The 14494-nt window shown below is 50.5% G+C and overlaps 1 protein-coding gene across 4 annotated transcripts in view; it reads left to right on the top strand.

Moving 5' to 3' along the window:
• The window catches only part of shld2 (shieldin complex subunit 2), a 167803-nt gene extending 165907 nt beyond the window's left edge, over positions 1-1896 (top strand). For 3 of the 4 annotated variants that reach the window (XM_072491825.1, XM_072491823.1, XM_072491822.1), the window contains 2 exons: positions 206-405; positions 891-1896. In XM_072491825.1, coding sequence (XP_072347926.1) covers positions 206-378 — 173 coding nt within the window. In that variant the 3' untranslated portion in view covers positions 379-405; positions 891-1896. The remainder of the gene's footprint in view (positions 1-205; positions 406-890) is intronic. The other variant, XM_072491824.1, reaches the window with a different exon arrangement.
• Positions 1897-14494: the final 12598 nt, after the last annotated feature.

Genomic DNA, 14494 nt, shown 5'->3' with positions numbered 1-14494 from the left:
ATTAGCCTGGGCCTCTGGATTACTAGTCCAATGACATTACTACTCTGCCACTTCCTTCCCCTGTCTGTTGCTCTACAGTCTGGTCAGCAGGGCAGTTGCATTACATTGTTAATGTCCCACAATGGAATCAGTATTAAAACTGAAAGTGCCTCGATGTATCTGTTTACGAGTGCAGTCACTAAAATGCTGGGTTTGTGTGTTGCAGGGCCATCTGATAAGGTGACATATGGGATGGCGATAGCGGATTTGTGCTGTTCGTTGTTTGCCGACCCTAGTGACTGTTACGTGGTGACACTGCAGAGCCAGTTCCACCTGGATGAAAACAGCATCGCCATGAAACAGGAATTCTATTTGTTGGATTTCCGCTCTGATCATTAACCTATGAGCTTGTTAAAAAACTGAAAGGTGAATTTACCAATCCCAAGCTCCCTGGGTGGCCTGTGGGGTTGGTGTGGGGCCAAGTGTGTGTCAGGTGGGGTTGCTGTGGAAGTAATTATGATGTGAGGAGGAGAGTATGGATGCAGTGTTCATCAACCTAATTCTAATCCAAACTCAATTTCTTCCCTCAATTTATTTCCAATATCATACATCGGGTTTGGAAAGCTCAAATAATCAATTTGGTCCATTGACCTGTGCTCATCAGTGGCATCATAAGTTAGGATTTTTTTGCCTTTATTTTTTTCATGCAATGTGGACGTGGTTGGCAACGCAATGATTGCCAATCCCTAATTGCCCTTGTACTGAGTGGCTTGCTTGGCCATTTCAGAGGCAGCTAAGAGTCAATCCATGGTCTTTTCAGGGATTGCTCCCCACTGGGTGCTGAGGGATAATATTAAACTTTCTCACAGGTATTAACTCTATCCTTCTCTTTTATTATTATTGATTCTCAGGACGTGACCATCTCTGACGAAGCCAGCATATATTTTTTATCCCTAATTACTGTTCAGAAGGACAGCTGCCTTGAAATGCTACAGTCCATATAGTGAAGGTACTCCTACAGTGCAAGTTGGGATGGTGCGTGACTGGAAGGGGCACTTAAAGGTGATGATTTCCCAAGACAACCCCTACTATTGTCCTTGTCAGTTGTGGAGGTCAAAGACTTTGAGATGTTGCTGAAGAAACTTTGGCGGCTTGCTCCACTGCAGACTGGATAGAGCACAATGCAGTCACAATATGCCAGTGATGGAGGGGAGTGGATCCTAATAATTCAGAGAGTAAATGCTACTGAACCACAGAATTGAGAAAGGTCCCAAGCTTGATCCTGAATCTGACATCATCCCTTCAAATCTCAGTACTCAAAACAGCATGCAAGGGCGGCGCGGTGGCACAGTGGGTAGCACTGCTGCCTCACGGTACTGAGGACCCGGGTTTGATCCCAGCCCCGGGTCACTGCCCCTTTGGAATTTGCACATTTCTCCCCATGTCTTTGTGGGTCTCATCCCCACAACCCAAAGATGTGCAGGGTAAGTGGATTGGCCACACTAAATTACCCCTTAATTCAAAAAAAAAAATTAAAAAAGAAGGGCATGCAGGCTCTCAACAGATTTCTACAGTGCCGTGGTGCCAACCCATGGGAGTCGTAATGGCACTGTGTAGGGAAAACCTACTGTCCTTTTTCAGGATGACCATAATCGTGCTCCCAACACTGCCTGTCAGCCAGCCCAAACTGTTGCCACCCATGCCAAGGTGTTGCTGTCCAAAGTCGGGTCGACAAGGCCTAGAGCTCTCAGTGGCAAGACCATCCAGTGAAACAGAGCAGCCTTCAAACAGCCGTACTGCAGCCACTGGGATAGCGCGGCATGGGCACCTTCAAGATAGGCACGAAGAGAACATATAAGGGTGTAGCGCTTTTTTTGTACAATTGGATGTATGCTTAGATAAAGATGTGATGTAAAACTTTTGTTGGTGGCTTTTATCATTGGATTATGGCTGAAGGGACCCTGTGATGGGATGTCCAGATGGCTACGCAGCCACTTGAAAAGGTAGGTTTATATTGATCAAGTAAAATTGTTTCAGTGGAACCAGAGCCTCATAATCTGCTCTCCAACAACCTATCCAGTTACTAAGGGATCCAAGATGCCTCTTCCCTATCTTCTGTCCCTGCTACAACACCTCCTATCTGCTCTAGAGATGGCCACTGGATTCCTGGAGGTAATAGCTGTGCCCTCATAATGACTAGGTTTTGGAGAATGTGGCAGACCACAACAAACTTCAAGACCTGATCTGGACTGTCCTCCATTGCTCCCCCTGTATGATCCTGAGATGTAAAACTGATGGTGATGGTTATCTGTAGAGCGACTGGCAACACTAGCCCCATTCTGGTCAGGTTGCAGGAGGTGGCACTGCTCCGTAACCACCTCCTTGTTGAACTAGAGTCACCTCAGGCTTGCTGCTGGGTCAGGTGAAGATCGAACAGCTCTCTGAAAACCTTGGTGACAACCCTCCTCCTCTCTCTCTTTATGGAGCTTCCTCTCTCTGCATCCGTTGCTCCATGTTCTGGTCATATTGCAGAACAACAAACATGTAAAAACAGCCCCCATACTTGGAATAGTTATTCTTCTTCCCTGCCTGACTGTAAGCACCAACTGCCAAATACTCAGCACACTACTTCCATAAACTCAGCCTAAGGAAAACTGAGTCAAAAGCACATCAGCTGCGATTTATATAAATAGTGATGGTGCAGTGTCCATCTAGAATTGAAGGAGTGATCTTTGTGGAGTGATGTTTCACTTTGCTCAATGGGCCCGAGTAGTCTAAATTTAGCAGATGGGTGTCACATCAGAATAGAGCTAGACCAGTTTTTCCATTGCGCACACAGACATTCGAGTGAGCACCCTTTTCAAGATGACATGTCACGGAAAGTGGCTGGAGGCACAGCATTCCCCATCAGAAGTTGCTAGTTCCACAGCACCGTCTCTAGTAGCACTGCAGAAACTCAATTCATGCTATTTTAGCCAGCACAGGAGTGTCCTCACCTTGCATCTGGGATTACTGTCTTAATGGGAATGAAATCATGGGAACGATTGATTTAGGTGAGTTTCCTAGCAGGGTGAGTATCAGTATTTTGACACAAACACCTCTAAACCCAGCTAGTGTGTACTGGTGCCTATCCCAAGCCTGGACAAATAGGGAGGGTTAGTGGCAGGAAGGGCATCTAGCTGTAAAACCACCCACCAAATCCAACAAATGGTTGCTATGAATAGAAATGGCACCCATTTAAGCACCCATGATACGTGCAGGGTCCATGTCTACGCAGTGTGAGGAATGAGTAAGAGTTACCATCCAATGGACAAAGGTGGTTAAAGAAGAAAGCCCAGAGGAGAGATGAAACTCAATAGCAAGCCGAAATGTCAGTAGACTGACAGAGAGAACCAGTGAAGAACTAACCGGATACTGAGAAAAGGCTTAAAAATCATAGGTCTCCAGAGAACATAGTGGAAAGGCAGTAAAACAAGAGAAGTTGATCATGGATAAAGCTTTCCCACCACGGACGGGATGGGAGACGAAATGGTGCTGGAATAGTACTAAGCAAGGAAATGAAGGACGAGGTCCTGTCAGTGGACAGAATCAGTGACAGAATCATCAAAGTAAATCTAGAAATTGGGGACAAACAGTTAGTTGTTCTGCACCACAGTACAGGTGAGGACGAAAGAGGAAGAAGCATTCTGGGAACAAGTGGACAACACAATTCAAACACCAAGCTGTGACAGGATCGTGGTGGTAGGCATCCTAAATGGACGCGTGGGGAGGGGGAGAGCAGGATGGGATCCTTATTGGACAGGGTTTTGGAGAAGCAAATGAAGAAGAAGCCAAGATCCTGGAGTTTGCTGTGTCATACCAACCGGTAGAACTAAACACCTGGTACCAAAACTGCAGAAACCGCCTAATAATTTGCAACAGTGGTGGTAGAGAAATGCAACTACATCCTGGTTAGAAAACAACATGCAAAGAAAGTCTTCCCAACTGAGGCAGTGACCACCCAACACAGAATGCTAATGACATTGCTGAAGAAAACAAAATGGCAACAGATGAGAGGTCGACAAAGCATCAAATGCTGGAAGCTCAAAGACTTGCAAATGAAGGGGGACTTCAGGGAGCAGATGGAGAGACAGCTAAGAGAAATAGAAGAAGTCATGACAGACACTGGGAGTCTGGTGGAACTTGTTGGCAGACTTAATTAGGAAAACTGGTGAAGAATTGTACGAAAGATCATCAGGGAGGAGAAAGATTGGAAAAGAAACTTGGTGGTGAAGTGAAAACACAAAGTGATTTAAGAGAAAAGAAGGAACTGTTAAAGAAGTGGAAACAGTGAGGACTCCTTAATGATGAAGAACATTGCAAAAAGTAATGCAAAGAAATTGATTGCTAGAGAAAGATTCATGTCCATGAAAGAAATGTATTACAGTCTGCACACCAAAAAGAAACATAAAGATATCTTCAGAATGGCAGCTGTAAGAGCTGGGTCAATCCTTTGATAATTCTTTAACTGGCTTATGAATGAAGAAAACCCAAGAACAAAGACAGATTGGTTAGGCGGATTGGCCATGCTAAATTACCCCTTAATGCCCAAAGATGTGTAGGTTAGGTCGGGCTACGGGGATCGAGTGGGTCTGGGTAGGGTGCTCCTTCAGATGGTGCAGAATTGATGGGCTGTAGCTTCAAATCAAGGAATGACAACTAGCATTAACCTGGAAGAAATCAAAACAGCGCTGAAAGGAATTACAAATGGCAAAGCAGTCAGACCAGACGAGATACCAGAGGAAGTATGCACCTGCCTGGGTGAAAATGGGGTTTGTTTCAGTGCACGATACGTTCGGATCGCTACCAGGTCGCTCAGCTTTGTTTGCGAGACTGATAACTGCTGCATTTCACTAATTTTGTTCATACACTGCAATTGACAGGAGTGTGTGTATGAGAAGGCCTTCTAACGGCTTCCGGGTGCGGCGATGACCAGCTAGGTCGCACGTTTCGGCAGCTCCCGGTGGAACGGACTTTTGGGCTCTTGATAGGAGCCCCAACGGCAATTTTAACGGCAAAAAACACTGTGCTGTAATCCAGAAGGGAATCCCCCCTGGACACGGATGGAAAAAAGAGAGGAAGGTGGCCGGATTGCGGTGGATCCTCTAGAGCAGCAGCCAGGAAGGCAGGCGCAAAGCAAGATGGCGTCGGAAGGAGGCAGTTTAATATGGGGCCCTGACCAACAAGAGTTCCTGCGGCGTTGCGTGGAAGAACTCAAAAAGGAGATGAAGAAGGAGCTGTTGGCCCCGATATTACAAGCGATTGAGGGGCTAAAGGAGGAGCAAAAGACCCAGGAACAGGAGCTTCGGGTCGTGAAGGCAAAGGCTGCTGAGAATGAGGACGACATACAGGGCCTGGTGGTGAAAACAGAGATGCACGAGGCACAACACAAAAGATGTGTGGAAAGGCTGGAGGTGCTGGAGAATAATGCGAGGGGGAAGAATTTAAGGATTCTTGGTCTTCCCGAAGGTGTAGAAGGGGCGGACGTCGGGGCATATGTGAGCACGGTGCTGCACTCGTTAATGGGATCGGAGGCCCCGACGGGTCCGCTGGAGGTGGAGGGAGCCTATCGAGTTATGGCGCGAAGACCGAGGGCTGGAGAAATTCCTCGAGCCATAGCGGTGAGATTTCTCCGATATAAGGACAGAGAGATGGTCCTCAGATGGGCAAAGAAAACTCGCAGCAGTAGGTGGGAGAACGCGGTGATCCGCGTATATCAAGATTGGAGTGCGGAGGTGGCGAGAAGGAGGGCAAGCTTTAATCGGGCCAAGGCGGTGCTGCACAAACGGAAGATTAAATTTGGAATGCTGCAACCGGCAAGACTGTGGGTCACACATCAAGGGAAACACCACTACTTCGAAACGGCAGATGAGGCGTGGACATTTATTGTCGAGGAGAAACTGGAGTGAGCGGGCCATAAAAAGAACGTTTGGGACAAAGTGGGGGGGTGAATATGTGGGATGAAGGGGGGGAAAAGAGGGAAGAGATGACTTCCCAAGTTGTTAATCCTGCGACCCTGTAACTTTTCTCTCTTTCCCATGTCGTGGGGGAGGGAGGATGAGGAGCTGAGGGCGCCGGCCATTGGGGGCGGGGCCAAAAGGGAAGCGCGGGCTTTGTTCCCGCGCTATGGTAATCACGGCGGGAACAGGGAAGCAGGAAGGAGGGGGCCTTGCACAGTGTGAGCCGAGGTCACGGGGGGAAGCCGAGGTCGGCCAGAGTTTGCTGACTTCTGGGAGCAACATGGGGGGTGCAATTACGCTAGTTTGGGATCTAGCGGGGGGGGGGGGGGTTAACTGGGTTGCTGCTGCTGGGGAGAAGGGGGAGCTGGTATGGGGGGGCGCGGGGGGGGCGCCGCTTGGGGGAGATACGACTACGTGGGAACCGGGTGAGGCGCTGGACTGGAAAAGGAGATGGCTAGTCGTCAAGGGGGGTGTAAAGAGTCCCCCAACCCGGTTGATCACGTGGAACGTGAGAGGGCTGAATGGGCCGATTAAGAGGGCACGGGTACTCGCACACCTAAAGAAACTTAAGGCAGATGTGGTTATGCTTCTGGAGACGCATCTGAAGCTGATAGACCAGGTCAGACTACGCAAAGGATGGGTGGGGCAGGTGTTTCATTCGGGGCTGGACGCAAAAAACAGGGGGGTGGCCATACTAGTGGGGAAGCGGGTAATGTTTGAGGCAAAGACTATAGTGGCGGATAGTGGGGGCAGATACGTGATGGTGAGTGGCAAATTGCAAGGGGAGGCGGTGGTATTAGTGAACGTGTATGCCCCGAACTGGGATGATGCCAACTTTATGAGGCGTATGTTAGGACGAATCCCGGACCTAGAAGTGGGGAAGTTGATAATGGGTGGAGATTTTAATATGGTGCTGGACCCATGGCTGGACAGATTGAGGTCCAGGACCGGAAGGAGGCCGGCTGCAGCTAGGCTGCTTAAGGACTTTATGGAGCAGATGGGAGGAGTAGACCCCTGGAGATTTAGTAGACCTAGGAGTAAGGAGTTTTCGTTTTTCTCCTATGTCCACAAAGTTTATTCACGGATAGACTTTTTTGTTCTGGGAAGGGCACTGATCCCAAAGGTGACGGGGACGGGGTACACGGCTATAGCCATTTCGGATCATGCTCCACATTGGGTGGACCTGGAGATAGGGGAAGAAAAACAACAGCGTCCACCCTGGAGAATGAACATGGGATTATTGGCAGATGAGGGGGTGTGCTTAAGGGTGAGGGGGTGTATTGAAAGGTACTTGGAACTCAATGATAATGGGGAGGTACAGGTGGGAGTGGTCTGGGAGGCGCTGAAGGCAGTGGTTAGAGGGGAGCTGATATCTATTAGGGCACCTAAAGGAAAGCAGGAGGGTAGGGAAAGGGAGCAGTTGTTGAAAGAACTTCTGAGGGCGGACAATATGCGGACGCACCGGAGGAGGGACTGTACAGGGAAAGGCAAAGGCTACATGTAGAATTTGACTTGTTGACTACGGGTAATGCAGAGGCACAATGGAGGAAGGCACAGGGTGTACAGTACGAATACGGGGGGGAGAAGCCGAGCAGGTTGCTGGCCCACCAACTGAGGAAAAGCGGAGCCGCGAGGGAGATAGGGGGGGTGAGAGATGAGGAGGGAGAGATGGAGCGGGGAGCGGAGAGAGTGAATGGAGTGTTCAAGGCATTTTACGAAAGATTATATGAAGCTCAGCCCCCGGACGGGAAGGAGAGAATGATGTGCTTTCTGGATCAGCTGGAATTTCCCAAGGCGGAGGAGCAGGAGAGGGTGGGACTGGGAGCACAGATTGAGACGGAGGAAGTGGTGAAAGGGATTGGGAGTATGCAGGCGGGGAAGGCCCCGGGACCAGACGGATTCCCAGTTGAATTCTATAGGAAATATATGGACTTGCTGGTCCCGCTACTGATGAGAACCTTTAATGAGGCGAGGGAAAGGGGGCAGCTGCCCCCGACTATGTCAGAGGCAACGATATCGCTCCTCCTAAAGAAGGAAAAAGACCCGCTGCAATGCGGGTCCTACAGGCCCATTTCCCTCCTGAATGTGGACGCTAAGATTCTGGCCAAGGTAATGGCAATGAGGATAGAGGATTGTGTCCCCGGGGTGGTTCATGAGGACCAAACTGGGTTTGTGAAGAATCGACAGCAGAATACAAATATACGGAGGCTACTAGGGGTAATGATGATGCCCCCACCAGAGGGGGAAGCGGAGATAGTGGTGGCGATGGATGCCGAGAAAGCATTTGATAGAGTGGAGTGGGATTATTTGTGGGAGGTGCTGAGGAGATTTGGTTTTGGGGATGGGAAATCAGGTGGGTACAGTTGCTGTATAGGGCCCCGATGGCGAACGTGGTCACGAATGGACGGGGGTCTGACTATTTTCGGCTCCATAGAGGGACGAGGCAGGGATGTCCTCTGTCCCCGTTATTGTTTGCACTGGCGATTGAACCCCTGGCCATAGCATTGAGGGGTTCCAGGAAGTGGAGGGGAGTACTCAGGGGGGGAGAAGAACACCGGGTATCTCTGTATGCGGATGATTTGTTGCTATATGTGGCGGACCCAGCAGAGGGGATGCCAGAGATAATGTGGATACTTGGGGAGTTTGGGGATTTTTCAGGGTACAAACTGAACATGGGGAAAAGTGAGTTGTTTGTGGTGCATCCAGGGGAGCAGAGCAGAGAGATAGAGGATTAACCGTTGAGGAAGGTAACAAGGGGACTTCCGGGTGCGGCGATGACCAGCTAAGTCGCACGTTTCGGCAGCTCCCGGTGGAACGAACTTTTGGGCTCTTGATAGGAGCTCCATCGGCAATTTTAACGGCAAATAACACTGTGCGGTAATCCAGAAGGGAATCCCCCCTGGACACGGATGGAAAAAAGAGAGGAAAGTAGTCGGATTGCGGTGGATCCTCAAGAGCAGCGGCCAGGAAGGCAGGCACAAAGCAAGATGGCGTCGGAAGGAGGCAGTTTTATAAGGGGCCCTGACCAACAAGAGTTCCTGCGGCGTTGCGTAGATGAACTCAAAAAGGAGATGAAGAAGGAGCTGTTGGCCCCGATGTTACAAGCGATTGAGGGGCTAAAGGAGGAGCAAAAGACCCAGGAACAGGAGCTTCGGGTCGTGAAGGCAAAGGCTGCTGAGAATGAGGACGACATACAGGGCCTGGTGGTGAAAAGAGAGATCCACGAGGCACAACATAAAAGATGTGTGGAAAGGCTGGAGGTGCTGGAGAACAATGCGAGGAGGAAGAACTTAAGGATTCTTGGTCTTCCCGAAGGTGCAGAAGGGGCGGACGTCGGGGCATATGTGAGCACGATGCTGCATTCATTAATGAGATTGGAGGCCCCGACGGGTCCGCTGGAGGTGGAGGGAGCCTATCGTGTTATGGCACGAAGACCGAGGGCTGGAGAAATTCCTCGAGCAATAGTTGTGAGATTTCTCCGATAGTAGGACAGAGAGATGGTCCTCAGATGGGCCAAGAAAACTCGGAACAGTAGGGGGGAGAATGCGGTGATCCGCGTGTATCAAGATTGGAGTGCGGAGGTGGCGAGATGGAGGGCAAGCTTTAATCGGGCCAAGGCGGTGTTGCATAAAAGGAAGGTCAAATTCGGAATGTTGCAACCGGCAAGACTGTGGTCACACATCTAGGGAAACACCACTATTTCGAAACGGCAGACGAGGCGTGGACATTTATTGTCGAGGAGAAGCTGGAGTGAGCGGGCCAGAAAAAGAACGTTTGGGACAAAAGTGGGGGGGTGAATTTGTGGGATGAAGGGGGGAAAAGGGGGAAGAGAGGACTTCCCAGATTGTTAAACCTGCGACCCTGTAACTTCTCTCTCTTCCCCATGTCATGAGGGAGGATGAGGAGCTGTGGGCGCCGGCCATTGGGGGCGGGGCCAAAAGGGGAAGCGCGGGCTTTGTTCCCGCGCTATGGTAATCATGGCGGGAACAGGGAAGCAGGAAGGAGGGGGCCTCGCACAGTGTGAGCCGAGGTCACGGGGGGAAGCCGAGGTCGGCCAGAGTTTGCTGACTTCTGGGTGCAACATGGGGGGTGCAATTATGCTAGCTTGGGATCTAGGGGGGGGTGTTAACTGGGTTGCTGCTGCTGGGGAGAAGGGGGAGCTGGTATGGGAGGGGGGGTCAGGGCGGGGGGGCGCCACCTGGGGGGGTATACAGCTACGTGGGAACCGGGTGAGGAGCTGGATTGAAAAAGGAAATGGCTAGTTGTCAAGGGGGGGCGTGTTAAGAACCCCCCAACCCGGTTGATCACGTGGAATGTGAGAGGGCTGAACGGGCCGATTAAGAGGGCACGGGTACTCGCACACCTAAAGAAACTTAAGGCAGATGTGGTTATGCTTCAGGAGACGCATCTGGAGCTGACAGACCAGGTTAGACTTCGCAAAGGATGGGTGGGGCAGGTGTTTCATTCGGGGCTAGATGCAAAAAACGGGGGTTGCCATACTAGTGGGGAAGCGGGTAATGTTTGAGGCAAAGACTATAGTGGCGGATAGTGGGGGCAGATACGTGATGGTGAGTGGCAAACTGCAAGGGGAGGCGGTGGTATTAGTGAACGTGTATGCCCTGAACTGGGATGATGCCAATTTTATGAGGCGTATGTTAGGACGAATCCCGGACCTAGAAGTGGGGAAGTTGGTAATGGGTGGAGACTTTAATACGGTGCTGGACCCAGGGCTGGACAGATCGAGGTCCAGGACCGGAAGGAGGCCGGCTGCAGCTAGGGTGCTTAAGGATTTTATGGTGCAGATGGGAGGAGTAGATCCCTGGAGATTTAGTAGACCTAGGAGTCAGGAGTTCTCATTTTTCTCCTATGTACATAAAGTATTTTCACGAATAGATTTTTTTGTTTTGGGAAGGGCACTGATCCCAAAGGTGACGGGGACGGAGTATACGGCTATAGCCATCTCGGATCATGCTCCACACTGGGTGGACCTGGAGATAGGGGAAGAAAAACAACAGCTTCCACCCTGGAGAATGGACATGGGATTATTGGCAGATGAGGGGGTGTGTTTAAGGGTGAGGGGGTGTATTGAAAGGTACTTGGAAATTAATGATAATGGGGAGGTACAGGTGGGAGTGGTCTGGGAGGTACTGAAGGCAGTGGTTAGAGGGGATCTGATATCTATTAGGGCACATAAAGGAAAGCAGGAGGGTAGGGAAAGGGAGCGGTTGTTGAAAGAACTGCTGAGGGTGGACAGACAATACGCGGAGGCACCGGAGGAGGGACTATACAGGGAAAGGCAAAGGCTACATGTAGAATTTGACTTGTTGACTACGGGTAAGGCAGAGGCACAATGGAGGAAGGCACAGGGTGTACAGTACGAATATGGGGAGAAGGCGAGTAGGTTGTTGGCCCACCAACTGAGGAAAAGGGGAGCAGCGAGAGAGATGGGGGTGAGAGATGAGGAGGGAGAGATGGAGCGGGGAGCGGAGAGAGTGAATGGAGTGTTCAAGGCATTTTATGAAAGATTATATGAAGCGCAGCCCCCGGATGGGAAGGAGAGAATGACGCGCTTTCTGGATCAGCTGGAATTTCCTAAGGTGGAGGAACAGGAGAGAGTGGGGCTGGGAGCACAGATTGAGACGGAGGAAGTAGTGAAAGGGATTGGAAGCATGCAGGCGGGGAAGGCACGGGGACCAGACGGATTCCCAGTTGAATTCTATAAGAAATATTTGGACTTGCTGGCCCCGCTACTGATGAGAACCTTTAATGAGGCGAGGGAAAGGGGGCAGCTGCCCCCGACTATGTCAGAGGCAACGATATCGCTCCTCCTAAAGAAGGAAAAAGACCCGCTGCAATGCGGGTCATACAGGCCCATTTCCCTCCTGAATGTGGATGCTAAGATCCTGGCCAAGGTAATGGCAATGAGGATAGAGGATTGTGTCCCGGGGGTGGTCCATGAGGACCAAACTGGGTTTGTGAAGGGGAGACAGCTGAATACGAATATACGGAGGCTGCTAGGGGTAGTGATGATGCCCCCACCAGAGGGGGAAGCGGAGATAGTGGTGGCGATGGATGCCGAGAAAGCATTTGATAGAGTGGAGTGGGATTATTTGAGAGAGGTGCTGAGGAGATTTGGCTTTGGGGTCGGGTATATCAGGTGGGTACAGTTGCTGTATAGGGCCCCGATTGCCAGCGTGGTCACGAATGGACGGGGGTCTGACTATTTTCGGCTCCATAGAGGGACGAGGCAGGGATGCCCTCTGTCCCCGTTATTGTTTGCATTGGCGATTGAACCCCTGGCCATGGCACTGAGGGGTTCCAGGAAGTGGAGGGGAGTACTTAAGAGGGGAGAAGAACACCGGGTATCTCTGTATGCGGATGATTTGTTGCTATATGTGGCGGACCCGGCGGAGTGGATGCCAGAGATAATGCGGATACTTGGGGAGTTTGGGGATTTTTCAGGGTATAAACTGAACATGGGGAAAAGTGAGCTATTTGTGGTGCATCCAGGGGGGCAGAGCAGAGAGAAGGTAACAAGGGACTTCTGGTACTTGGGGATCCAGATTGCCAAGAATTGGGGTACATTACATAGGCTTAATTTAACGCGGTTGGTGGAACAGATGGAGGAGGACTTTAAGAGATGGGACACGGTGTCCCTGTCATTGGCAGGTAGGGTGCAGGCGGTTAAAATGGTGGTCCTCCCGAGATTCCTTTTTGTGTTTCAGTGCCTCCCGGTGGTGATCACGAAGGCTTTTTTCAAAAGAATCGAGAGTGAGGAGGGGATTCGTGCAGCGTAGTAGGGACAGGGGCGGGGCTGGCACTACCGAGCCTAAGTGAGTACTACTGGGCCGCCAATGTTTCAATGGTGTGTAAGTGAATGGGAGAAGAGGAGGGAGCGGCGTGGAAGAGATTGGAGAGGGCGTCCTGCAGGGGGACTAGCCTACAAGCAATGGTGACGGCACCGTTGCCGTTCTCACCAAAGAAATACACCACAAGCCCGGTGGTGGTGGCTACATTGAAAATTTGGGGGCAGTGGAGACGGCATAGGGGAAAGACGGGAGCTTCGGTGCGGTCCCCAATAAGAAACAATCATAGGTTCGTTCCGGGGAGAATGGATGGGGGATTTGGAGCATGGCAAAGAGCTGGGGTAGTACAACTGAGAGATCTGTTTGTAGATGGGACGTTTGCGAGTCTGGGAGCGCTGACGGAAAAATATGGGTTGCCCCAAGGGAATGCATTTCGGTACATGCAATTGAGGGCTTTCGCGAGGCAACAGGTGAGGGAATTCCCACAGCTCCCGATGCAGGAGGTGCAGGATAGAGTGATCTCAGAGACATGGATGGGGGATGGTAAGGTGTCGGACATATACAGGGAAATGAGGGACGAGGGGGAGATCATGGTGGATGAGCTGAAAGGGAAGTGGGAAGGGGAGCTGGGGGAGGAGATTGAGGAGGGGCTGTGGGCTGATGCCCTACGTAGGGTAAACTCATCGTCCTCGTGTGCCAGGCTAAGCCTGATACAATTTAAGGTGTTAGACAGGGCGCATATGACTGGGGCACGGCTCAGTAAATTTTTTTGGGAAGAGGATAGGTGTGCGAGATGCTCGAGAGGCCCAGCGAATCACACCCACATGTTCTGGTCATGCCCGGCACTACAGGGGTTCTGGGTGGGGGTGGCAAAGGCGCTTTCGAAGGTGGTGGGGGTCCGGGTCGAACCAAGCTGGGGGTTGGCTATATTTGGGGTTGCAGAAGAGCCGGGAGTGCAGGAGGCGAGAGAGGCTGATGTGTTGGCCTTTGCGTCCCTAGTAGCCCGGCGCAGGATATTGTTAATGTGGAAGGAAGCCAAACCCCCGGGTGTGGAGACCTGGATAAGCGACATGGCAGGGTTTATAAAGTTAGAACGGATTAAGTTCGTGTTAAGGGGTTCGGCTCAGGGGTTCACCAGGCGGTGGCAACCGTTCGTCGATTACCTCACAGAAAGATAGAGGGAATGGAAAAGAAGTAGACAACAGCAGCAACCCAGGGGGGGGGGGGGGGGGGGGAGAAGGGGGAGGAATCGGACGGACTCTCAGAGATGTTATTGTATATGTATAGGTAGTTGTTATAGGTAATTGTATATTGGATTGTTGGATTGTATTTTTGGAGAGTATTTATTTTGGACAAGGCAGTTGCCATTCAGTTTTGTTCTTGTTTTTGTTTATATATTATTTATTTAATTGTTTAAAACTGGCCACTGTTATTTATATTGCTTTATTGTTGTGTAAAAGAAACACTACGTACTGTTATGTTTGGCCAAAAATCTTGAATAAAATATATTTATATAAAAAAAAAGAAAAGGCCTTCTAACAAAACACAAGCAAGGGAAGACCTGCAAATATCAATATTTTCTTTCCACATGCTTGTTTGTCATAGTTGGATTTCCTGTCTCCCTTGACTCCTGGTATATTAACTGCAATTGAAATATGGCCGCTAAGCATCCACCGTAGAATGTTTCAGCACAAAGACAGGCCATTGTCC

This window comes from Scyliorhinus torazame, chromosome 28 (genome assembly GCF_047496885.1).
Source record: "Scyliorhinus torazame isolate Kashiwa2021f chromosome 28, sScyTor2.1, whole genome shotgun sequence".
Classification (NCBI taxonomy): domain Eukaryota; kingdom Metazoa; phylum Chordata; class Chondrichthyes; order Carcharhiniformes; family Scyliorhinidae; genus Scyliorhinus; species Scyliorhinus torazame.
This window is presented reverse-complemented; position numbering and strand designations above follow the sequence as displayed.